The following is an 11,821-nucleotide window of genomic DNA, read 5'->3' as shown; positions in this document are numbered from 1 at the left end:
GATTAATATATATTCATAACGCAGCACAGAGTAATAATACTGTATTCTTGAAATATAAGTGCTAAACATACTTACAGGCAAGTTATTTAAGCGGACTTAGCTTTTCACTGACAACAAATACATTTTCTCAACAAAGCGCAGCACTTCAGCCTCATCCTGGTACGTTATAGATCTGTGCGCCTGCGCAGCTAACGCAATTTATAACCCCTGCGAGTACCCGGATGGGTCCTTCATAACGTGACGTCTCTTTTCTGAGACCGGAAGTTGAAGTGCATCATTTTGCAGGCGCTCGGACCGAAGTCTCCTCACATCTATCTTCTTCACTCTAAGTGCGAAGATGTTGTCTATATTCAAGTCCATCCCCTCGCACATGGTAAGATCTCAGTGGCTCATGTGCCGTGGAGCGGCGTTATGCTAGCCGTGTTTCATCCATGCTTCTCCGTCGAGCTAACGTTAGCTGGTGGATGCTGTGGTTACACTGGGAACAGATGTTAGATCAAGTTATGTTTCATCAGCAGAAACCAGCCAGCGCAGTCTTCTAACTCAGCTAAGTCACGTATTAAACACACAGTCGGACTGGCTGTTAGCTGTTGGGTGATATTTAGTGTGAAACACCGGAAGTTCTTCAGTAAACATAACGGTACTTGTAATGCAACCTCGATATTATGGGTGAATATCACCCAGGTGTTATTTACTGGGCAGCTGAGGTTAGTGTAGCTATTTAAATAAACCCATTAAATGTCAACAGCTAACCATTTGCTCAAACTGACCCACCATGTTTACTGTACTGACTTGCTGCCATGTGTTTGTTTTCTTGTTGTGTTGCAGGATTACAAAGGCCAGAAGTTGGCTGAACAGATTTTCCAAGGAATCATACTCATCTCAGCGGTAACTAACCGTGACCCATGCTAACCAGCTGCTGGAATAGAATAGTCTTAGAGAGTTAACTGTTATCCTTTGTTCCTTCTCCCCAGGTGATTGGCTTCGTGTACGGTCTGATCATTGAACAGTTTGGCTGGACAGTGTACATTGTCTTAGGCGGCTTTGCTGTGTCCTGTGTGGTAAGTTGTTGCTTTATGTTGTTGTAGGTCAGGGTAATAAAACAATAGCAATAATTATCGTAATATAATTTTCATTATTAGCAATATTACAAAGGTTAAATGTATATATCGATATATAATGCTATTATATAAAATAACATTTAATTGTTCAGATTTGTTTATGAAGTGTTTGTCTTTCCCTGCCTATAAAGAAGAGTTCAAAACCACAACCTTCACTCAGGAGCAAAAATCTGTATTTAAACTTACAAGAAATAATAATTTGTGAGGACATTGATGTGTTTTAAGCCTAAGATGATAAGATAACAAAATGTTTCTGTCAAGACCAACAGGCAACATTATATAATTTATTTTTCTGTATCTGTCCTTGACTGTAGTTGACCCTGCCTCCGTGGCCCATGTACAGACAGAATCCTCTGTCCTGGCAGCCAGCATTACCAGAGATCTGCGGGGAGTCCAGCCAGAAGCCTCAGGAAAGCCTCAAGAAGAAGAAGCACAAGTAGCACAAAACTGTCCGGGGCCCAGTTGTTAATACATCTTTTTATAATGGATATGATTTGACGCATTTAGGATGAAAACTTTGTTACAGTGTTTATTAGTCAGTCATGAAATCCTTGTGTCCAAATAATAAACATCTGATACAGTCAATATTTTATAAATGCAGTGTTTTAATTTGTATTTAGTAGAATCTTACAGAGACTGTATTTTAGGGAGTAAAAAATCCGACATTGATATTGACCAACATTTTTCATATATTTGTATAAACACACACGTCCAGTGGAGGTAAAAAATTTAAAAAAAAGCCCAGGATAATGTCAGTGTTACTCCACTAGCTGAAGATCAGTAGCAGTTGGGTTCTGCAACAGGACAATGACCCTAAAGACTGACGTAAAGCTACTACAGAATTATTTGAAACAAAGAATGGTCCAGTCAGAGTCCAGACTTTAATCTGGAAGAGATGCTGTAGACTGATCTCAGAGCTGTTCACTCCAGATTAACTAAGAATATGGCTGAGCTGAAGCTGGTCTGTTTTGAAGAATGGTCCGAACTTCCTCTTGAACGTTGTGCACATCTGATCCACAGCTTCTGGAAAACCTCAAAACATTTGAGGTTGTTGCTGCCAAAGGAGGTTCCACCAGTTTTAAAACATTTGGCACCAGCACTGTGCATGAGTTAGTTCAATTAAAACATGATAAACCTGTTCATGTTCTATCAGCTTAATCACTCTGTTTATCTATACTTTAATTAACACTGAAAACCAGGTCATTTCTGAGAGTTCACTTTCTTGACCCAGTACATATGTAATATTGAAAGAGGGAAAACGTTGATGTTGTTCCTTCTTAGCTTTTCAGTAATGTATTACACAATCTAGTTAGCTCAGCTGTGACGTGTTCTCTGCTTTATGTCCTGAGATTATTGTAAACAAGGAGTCAGAGCGAGCTCTGCTGGACAAACTATGTGAAGACACCATTCCTAAATTCCACCGAGCCTCTTTTCCTTCAATGCATTCTATAAAAAAGTTTGAATGATCAGTGCATACAGGACATGTATTGTGATAATGATGCAACTGATTGCCCTATATCAGTCTGGTATTTATATTTTTATTCAACAGGACTTAATATTGTCTTTCACTGTGTTATTTGCATTGGAAATGTATTTTCTGTCACAGAAATGCTGGTGTTGACAAAACAATATTTAAGATTTGTAGGAATTTATTTAAACATTAATATCTACAAAACATCTACATTACAGTTTCTTGTGTGTAAGAAAATACAATAGAGAAGCAGAAGTGAGATCTCATGTCTTCAAAGATGCAGTGTAGGTGAAACAATATCAAAATTCTGGTTTGCATTATAAATAAACAAGTGAGCATCCAACCACAGCAAGTGGAGAGTCAAAGTGTTAGAACTTGACCAAAATATTTGCATAGGCATCCTGAAGAATGCAGGATTCAAAGTGTGTGTTTATACTGGAGTTAAAAAAATATATACAATTAATTTGACATGTCATTTCATATGACTAATTGCTAAGGTTGCAATCTCATGATTAAACCTGCTGTCATGTTAGATGCTAGCAGAAGGAGGGAAGTGGCTTTATGCCACAAACCAAGATCTTTTGGTAGGAACTTAATTCATCTTTGAGAATGTTGATCTATTTACAGTTGAGAACAACTTTCAATGCTATGCAAGAATGGTCAAAATGCAAAGGTCTTTGTTCCCATAGCCTCTGTGCTCCTATATTCTTTAAACCTTGAAGGCAATGTCCTCAAAGAATTTCAGCTGCCTCACCATCACAGCGTACGCTTGGTATTTCTCATCACCCATCTGGTCACGAAGGCAAAGCTGCAGTACAAATAAAGGAAGGAAGAACCAACTGACGTTACTTGGGAAACAAATTACATGAGAAGTAAGTGCTTCAGTTTTAGGTAAACTGAGTTTTGCTCTTTACAGAAAAATGTATTAACACTGCATGGTCAAGCAAGTCTATGATGAGCAGGGAATATTATACAAGTTGATCTTAACTTATCATGAACTAAGGAGTCAGTCTAACTTAACAAAATAATACAAATAAAAATCTGTGAGGCATACTGTATGTGTGTGTAACTTGTATACCTGGCCTCTATCTTAATGGCTCCTAACCCTAATGTATTTAACAAACCAACAAACACACTGCCCCAGCTCCTATTAATAGTAACTCCTCCTGACCACTTAATAATAGTACTGGATGTTTCAAGCTGTAGCACAGTCACACTGTATGTGATCTGGTATGAAGTGTTTTTACTTCTCGTATGGCGTCATCCTCCTCCTCCATGATTTCCAGCACTTTGTCCAGCAGCTTGACCCCCAGGCCCTTCACCACATCTGTCCTCAGTTGTTCTATGGCTCTCCTTATCTTGGCTGGGCCAGATGGGGAGCCCTCTGCAAACACAAGGAAGTTAGTGGCTCACAGACTGACTGATGACAAATGAGTTTGATTAGAGTGTCTTACCCATTCGTATTTCACCGACTGACAAGTTCTCTGCTTCCTCTCGTGCCTTCCCATGAAGCATCAGGGTGTCCCGATACCGCCTGTTCAGTTTAAATTCTGGCAGTGTAGTAGAACCAAATCTGCTTTTGTCCACCTCGCTCACACCATCTCCGACATCCATTCTCAATGTTTGTGTCATCATAAGGACTAAATCCTGCATGTCGCTGGACTCAGTCTTCCTGTAGATGATCCACACATCATGGATTACACATCAGGTGACTCTAATTGAGTTGAGGTGAGTTGCAATTGATGTTATTGACTCACCTCTCCCTGCAGTCTCCCTCCGAACGCTCTGTGGAACTCGTGGATGAGCTGCATTCATCATCATCTGACCTTTGCTCCTGCAACTTATCTTGCTGTAATGAAGCATGGACGACAGACTAATGATTAAGTTCCCTGTGACATAGTAACAGACCAGCCTCATGAGGTGCATTCGTATTGGTTAACGTTCAGAAATTACAGTTTTGTTTCATGGCTGTATGAAGCACAGTTAAATGTGACAGTGCTGGTGGTGTCAGTACCTTACTGATGGTCCCAGGCATAGTGTCTGACACAGATCTACTGGTGACTGGGGCATTGTAGCACTCAGCCTTAGTAGAGGTGACATCATAAGAAGCTCTTCTTACAGGATCAACACCTGGGAACAAGCATTAAAGTAACCGAGGACGAAATTTAATAACTAATCTCTTTGTTTTTATAGAGCTGAGATAAAAAAAATATTTCCTTTAAATTCTGCACATTCATCCTTATTCTTAGTGTGATTAAGGGTAAACATATGTATGTAAGCCACTACATTTTCATTCATTGCTTTTTTTCCTGTAACCTAGTTTTTTTTGTTAAAGGTTCTGGCATCAGTTGGGAAAAGACAGTTAGTACCTGGTTGAATGGAACATTCATGGGACTGTCTCAGTCTCCTTCTCTCTCTGGCGGACAAAGGACGATCCTGAAATAATATCCAGTTCATGTTATTCAACTCATAAGCTGCATCTGTTGACTTCTGGGAGGAACTTATTTTAAGGGGGGTTTCTAGTAATGTGATAACAACTTTTAATTGGATAAAAAATAAATTCTAAAAGTAAACTTGAATCTGTCTTATGTACAGGACAGAGGATTGAAATTCTGCTTGTCCCAGACCCCAGTGCAGACACATACATGTACAAAACAAAACAGGGTTTAAAAAAAAGGTAAAAGAGGTTAAAAAACCCAGAAAAAAGGCTGAAAATACCACATTGAAAAAATGTGAGGTGAAACAATAACAAAGCACCGATCAAGAACAAAACTCTAATGATAATAGACAAAATAGTGGATGGAATGGGTGAGTTATAGTTACAGGTGGCAGGAGACTGAAGAGGAAGGGGTGGAATCAACCATTGCTGGTTGTTTTGCAGGATAAGCAGGTGTAGTAAATGTCCAGGAGGGAGGGGAATGAGGTAGCAGTGACATTCCCAGCCATGTTCAACATGCGCTGCAGGGTATTACGTTTCAAGGCAGTTCAGCCCCCAAACCACACAATGACGCAGCTGGTCAGGATGCTCTCAAAGAGGCAGCACACACCAGTCGCTGCTAGTTCTCTTGCTCTTTTAAGATTCCAGAGAAAACTGCAGAGAGCTATTTCGTTGTTTAAGATTTCAGGAATGTTGATAAAGTTTGCTAATTTAAGTGTCTTAGAATGGTTATTCAGCCATGGATACATTTTAAGCAGTATTTATTTGTAAGGGGAGGAGCACTACCCTCACCTGTGGCAGTGGTAACAATCCCTTCTTAAAGGAACTCACTGGTGTGGACGTCGCAGCCACGTCAGGTTTCTTGCCCTCTGTGCTCCTCTTGCTCCTCTTCCTCTCCTCCACAGCTCTGCTCTCAACAGGAGGTGGAGGTAAAGGTCTAGAAGCAGCCACCTTGGACTAAAAAACAAGATTACTAATTAACTACTGAATTTATCTACATAAATCTAGTACACAAATCAATGAAAATAAATCAGGAAAATAAAAGAGGTTTTATCATTTGTGTTGTTAAATAATCACAATAATATGTAAAAATAATAATTTCAACCACTATAATTAGTTATAACATTAACTCCTGTACTGAACTTTACCTTGTCCTGATCCCCATGTGTCCCTCTCGTGTCCTTGATCGGTCCTGGCTTTTTCACTGGTAAGGGAGATGGCTCAATCTCGGGCTCCTAAATAAACACAAATCATCTTTTTTTCCTCCAACGTTGAAAGAAATCTCACCACAACTTTGTTGTTGCATTTTTACACAGTCAGCAAGACAGTGCAAGCATTATAATTCTTACCAGTGTTGGATTGAACGGCTCTAACAGCTTTTCAGTAGATTCTAAATTTTCCTACGTGAAATAAAAATTAATTAATTAAGACTCATGATAACAGCAAAAATAACGCTCAGTTGTTATCAGCACTTACTTGGGTGTCTGAGGCATGTAGGTGTTGAGTTGGATCCCCCTTGAGAAGATTAATGGTGTCACCTTTATTGTCCATATTCACTTCCACACCCACTCCGACAGTTTCTGTTTTAGATTTGTGTGCAGATCTGCTCTCAGTGACAGAAGGAGCAGCCTCTTTCTCGACTTCTAGTTTTGGCTTCTGCATGTGAGCCTCTTGAAGTAACTCCATGGTATCATCCTTATCATCCACATCTGACATCTGCTTCTCCCCCAAAACAGAAAATGTATCCCCGGGCTTTGGCGTGGCCCGTGGCTGAATGTCTAACAATCCGTTGGGTGCCCGTCTCTCGTCTCCTCCCCTGCTGACAACACCTGATACAGACTTCAGAGGGAGCTTAACGGGGGAGACAGGGGGAGAAGGATCTGGTTTCCCTCTTCTCTTGCTGTCTTTGTGCACGCTGCGAGTCACATGTTCATCACCTGCCGACTGCGGCCTGTGCACCTGCCTCTTCGACTGGTCCTCATCCTCCTGCCCTTGGAAATCAATATTGATGTTGCTGATAGTTGCCAGAGATGCATCAGGTGAAGGAGGTTTGGGTGGTGGAGTTGTTTGGCCTGGAGTAGAGTCGGTGACGCCATTATAAACTTCAGACTGCTGTGATTTATCTTCTTTCTGTGGATGCAGAGTAACAACAGAGACCATAAAACACTGACGATTCCCTGCTTGGCTTGAAGTAAACAACTTCAGCTGTTTAGTAATCAATGAAACCCACAAGGCTGTTTCTGGCATCTTACTACATTGAGAATGAATACACATGAATGGAACTTACTTACTTAAATACTTAAGTCATTGTTGAGTACAACAACAAATATGTATACGGTATATTGCTATTGGCTTAATATTCATTCATAGATAACAAAGAAAAGAACACTATATATTTCAGTGAGTGAATACATATTTCTAATTTTGAATGACTAAGAAAAGACACATTATAAAATAATATTAGTGATGATGTCAAACATTTAAGAAGTTCAAATTTAAGAGCTCAGCCTCGCTATTGTTGAGTCACGCACCCGTTTCACATTGACAAGAGGTTCCGGCTGAGGACTCCGAGGCTGTCTCTTAGATTTTGGCTGAGATGATACCACAGACGATTCACTGTTGTTTCTGCAAACACCAGGGCTGCTGACAGCTTTCTTTCTTGACATGGCAGTTTTCCTGGTGTGGAAAGAAATAAAACAACTCAATCTGTTTTGTAATGCTAGACCCAATAAATATGGTGGATAGAGATGACTATGAGTGGACAACGATTCCAAAGAAAATGAGAAGATGAAAAGAGTAAGTAAAAATGACCATTGAGTAAAGGTTTGGTACAAAATGGTTAACTTTATAGAAATCACCTACTCTTTGGTGGCCTCAAGGAACATGGCAATTTGTCTTTTGATGTAGGGCTGGCGGAGGATAAGTTTGACATCAGGCCGATCTTCGGGTCTCTTACACAGCATGCTCTTGATCAAATCTCCCAGCTGGGGGTCATATCTACTGGGCATCTGTGGCAGCTGATGAGAAAACCAGAGGGAAATTGTTATGTATTATTGTCAATGTACTTTTCTGTATCATTTCTAGATAATGAGGGTTCAAAAACACCACATACTGTCTTCATCATTGCATACTTTATTTAAAAAATACAAAAGAAGAAACCCACCTTTCCTTCTACTATGCGATAAACCAGTGAGTTCATGTCCTTGGCATTGAAGGCATGTTTAAGTGTGGACATTTCATACACACAGCAGCCCAGGGCCCACACATCTGACTAGAGACAAAAAAAACATCCAGTGTGAAGAAGTTCTTACTGAGAAATAAAGTATACAAATTAAGAGGAGATGAACCAAATACCTTGTGGTTATAGGGTTTATTGGAGAAGAGCTCAGGACTCATGTAGTATGGCGTCCCTATGAGCGTGCTGGCCATGTCATTCTGGTTCTCCAATACTCGTGCAATGCCAAGGTCCCCGACTTTGATGATGTTGGTCTTTGTCAAGAAGATGTTCTGTGTTTTGAGGTCTCTGTGGAGAATGTTCCTCTCGTGCAGGTACTGTCAAGCAAAGTGACTTTAAACATTTTGAACTTGTGTATATTAACCTAACATGGACCTCACTGTCATTATGACAATATACTGTACCTGGAGTGCCATCGCTATCTGGACGAACCACTCCACCACCTGCTTCTCGGGGAGCAGCTCCCCCTTCTGCTGTTTAAGTCGGTGATAGAGGTCACCACCTTCACAGAAACCCATCGCAATGTAGAGCTGACAGTCGTCTCCTTCCCACGACTCCCTGTAGGTCACAATGTTTGGATGTCGCAGCTGGGACAGAAGCTGCGCCTCTTGCTCTGCAGCACGCCGCTCCCGCTTGGAGGAGGTGGTTAGATTCAGCTTCTTAATAACATACTGAAACAGAAGGAAAGGACATATTTACTGTAACTTACAGTCTGTATTAACCTACTGTATGCGTATGAACATGACAAATTCGCAAACCAAAGCACAAGAAAGATGGACAAAGGTCAACAACCAGATGGCAATGAACTGAACTCATTATATTGACCGTTAGAGATCTGGGATTTGAAAATCCTGTCAGTGTTAGTTATGCACACATGAATGAGCACATTTCTAAAGCCATGAGACGCTGACGTTAGTGTGTCTTAGTTTTTCATTTACGACAGAACACCAGTCAATGTATCGATCAGTATTAATCATTTTGCAGCTACAGTTTCAGGGTTACTGGGAAATCATAGTTCCTCCAACCCTACAAGAAACAGCTTTTGTTTACTGTCAAAGAGTTGCTGCCCTGCAGTAAACAAAAACTGCTCAAAACCCATCCATCAAGAAGTGCTTTTAATGTGTGATATGGGTATTTTATATGTTAATGTGCGATTAAGTGTTTTTTATGTTTATTTGTGATTATGATGTGTATTTTTTACAAGAACGTGTTATTGTTTTTGTATATTTGACTGTGTGATTATGATGTTTTTCTTATTCCATGTATGCTTATGATGTGCATTTTATATTTCAATTACTAGCTCATTAGCTTATGTGTGCTTCTCTGTTTTAATTAGTGTCTTTGAGTAGTTGAAAGCGTTACATAAATAGAATATATTATCATTATAAGTAGTAGTAGTGGTAGTAGCAGTAGTAGTAGCATTGTTAACATATATTGACTTAACTAACTGTGATTTTGTTACATTATGTCTAAACATTATTATGTCCAACATCATGTCAAACAGCGTAAACAAACCTGTGAGGTTTTAGTTTGGCTAACTTTAGGCTAGCTGTTAGTAGCGTCGGGTACATTCTAACATGTGCAGGACGACACAAGCCTTTGTGAACAACACGACATATGTTCACTTCTGTGATTTAGCTCCGCACGCTCTCGTCGTTTCTCACCTGTTTTCGGTCGGACCTGTGTTTCACCAGGTGCACCTCTCCATAGCTGCCCTTCCCCACGACCCTGATGAAGATATAGTTATTCATCATTCATCAGGAACTCCTCATGACGCGGCCCGAGACGCTGAACACGCAACACGACCCTCCGAGGTGGGATCTACGTGTTGCCCCGCACCATGGTCCCGCTGTGAATACCAAACAAACAGATAGATGTGTTTGGGGAAACTTGGCGCAAGCTGAGTGGCAGCGACGAGATTTTTTGAAAACGCAGGAAGCCAGCAGCCGTCTGGAGTTTTTCGTCACTAGGCAACTGTCCGCTTACTGCCGACGATGGTGGCGAGAGGGTCCGTCTGGGCCAAAACACCGCAGCGGTTACAGCACAGCCCCACCCAGCGTCCACACCCTCACACTGCAGCTGCTTCAACACAGGGGCAACTGTGATACATTTAAAGACAAGAACTCTTCTGTGGTTAATCATCAAGCTACTGGTTGGACTCGCAGAACTGGTTATGATCTGTGGGGTGACGTGCATATTTTAAATTGTTATGGGTTAGTTTGTCTTTAGCTCTTGTCTATTGTGTCTATTTTTGTTGTGTCAAGTTACTTGTTACTTTTTATATGTGCACATGGAGCTGGGAGAAACACAATTTCGTTCTGCTGTGCACTTCTTGTGTTGTATGGTCTGAATGAAGTTCACTTCATTGACTAAAGCCTAAAGTTGAAACTAAGTCAATCAATCTTGTAGGCTAGGTTTATCCCTTTCTGAAAACAGAACTGAATTCTTTAGAAATGCACTACATTTCTATTTACAAATGTAAAAGTGACAACAGGGAAATACATCTTTGCGTACCTGCCTGCCTATATAATGCCAAATTATTTAACGATTTAAGTAAGTACCCAGTCTAGTGGTTGCATCTGAACTGGTGGATATTTGAAATGTGTTAGGCGTCACATAATCCGCTAGATGGCGCACTAAACCACCACAAGCTGACGCGTCACATAATCCACTAGATGGCGCACTAAACCACCACAAACTGACGCTACACAAACGAACTAGTGTAACTAATCGCTGAAAAGCTCTCACCTTTGGAGAAGTCGTGTTGGCAGTAATTTGAGCCTCATGGGCTTTGATTATACTGTTTTTACTCTGTTCAAAAATGATATACACACAGTGCACTTTAAATATACACAATATACACAAGTTACAACACACGCACAACGATGACCAACACAGATTTAATGGGCAGAGAAGAGAGAGAACAAAACAAGAACATAAATGGAATTCATGAAATAAATTCAAATAATTGTATAAATTCAAGTAAAGAAGAAGCACGGGAAAGGTTAAAAACTATAAATGAATACATATGGGCCTTAAAGTGTTTCTTAAAGGGATAGTTCACCCAAAAATGAAAATCCACTCATTACTTACTCACCACTATGGGAGGAGTGGGTGAAGTGTTTGAGTCCACAAACCATTTTTATGAGTTGAAGGGGTAAATCCAATACAATTGAAGTAAATGGTTTGTTTTCTGTTTTATTTATTTTTTACGTTTGAAGAATCTATCTCCAGTTACTTCAATTGCATTGGATTTGGCTGAAGCACTGTTTACCCCTGAAACCTTTTCCGTGATTCTTCTTTACCTTGACTTTATACAATGATCTGAATTTATTTCATTAAAGACCATTTATGTGCTTGTTCTGTTCTCTTTGCATGCCCATACTACATGCTCTGCATAGTGGTGAGTATATAATGAGTACATTTTAGTTTTTGGGTGAACCATCCCTTTAAAGTGTTTGTTAAAGGAGTACCTGTTATAATGTTTGTAGAAATTAGGACTTAAATTAGTTTGTTAAAATCAAAACAAAGTTTGTCATAGAAGTTATAGAAATCTG

At 40.1% G+C, this 11,821-nt stretch overlaps 2 protein-coding genes across 5 annotated transcripts; one reads left to right on the top strand and one right to left on the bottom strand.

Moving 5' to 3' along the window:
• The first annotated feature begins 217 nt into the window (after positions 1-217).
• On the top strand, positions 218-1,796 carry spcs1 (signal peptidase complex subunit 1). Its single transcript, XM_034585608.1, has 4 exons — positions 218-373; positions 829-888; positions 975-1,061; positions 1,436-1,796. Exons 1-4 carry the CDS (start codon positions 338-340, stop codon positions 1,559-1,561), a joined length of 309 nt encoding a protein of 102 aa, XP_034441499.1. The 5' UTR covers positions 218-337; the 3' UTR covers positions 1,562-1,796.
• A 956-nt stretch (positions 1,797-2,752) lies between these two features.
• On the bottom strand, positions 2,753-10,446 carry nek4 (NIMA-related kinase 4). 4 transcript variants are annotated; one of them, XM_034585603.1, is made up of 16 exons: positions 9,929-10,446; positions 8,669-8,935; positions 8,384-8,581; positions 8,193-8,300; positions 7,892-8,046; positions 7,561-7,705; positions 6,506-7,159; positions 6,379-6,429; positions 6,178-6,264; positions 5,822-5,980; positions 4,962-5,028; positions 4,607-4,722; positions 4,350-4,441; positions 4,047-4,264; positions 3,840-3,976; positions 2,753-3,400 (listed from the first exon to the last, which is right to left on the bottom strand). In XM_034585603.1, exons 1-16 carry the CDS (start codon positions 10,016-10,018, stop codon positions 3,302-3,304), a joined length of 2,643 nt encoding a protein of 880 aa, XP_034441494.1. In that variant the 5' UTR covers positions 10,019-10,446; the 3' UTR covers positions 2,753-3,301. The 4 variants fall into 4 exon arrangements, with proteins under 4 accessions (XP_034441494.1, XP_034441497.1, XP_034441495.1 ...); XM_034585606.1 differs by having other exon boundaries at positions 5,861-5,980; XM_034585604.1 differs by having other exon boundaries at positions 5,816-5,980; positions 7,570-7,705.
• Between the last annotated feature and the right edge of the window lie 1,375 nt (positions 10,447-11,821).

Source organism: Hippoglossus hippoglossus, chromosome 5 (genome assembly GCF_009819705.1).
Source record: "Hippoglossus hippoglossus isolate fHipHip1 chromosome 5, fHipHip1.pri, whole genome shotgun sequence".
NCBI classification, from domain to species: Eukaryota; Metazoa; Chordata; class Actinopteri; order Pleuronectiformes; family Pleuronectidae; genus Hippoglossus; species Hippoglossus hippoglossus.
The sequence above is the reverse complement of the archived record's forward strand: the minus strand, read 5'-3'. Positions and strand labels throughout refer to the sequence as shown.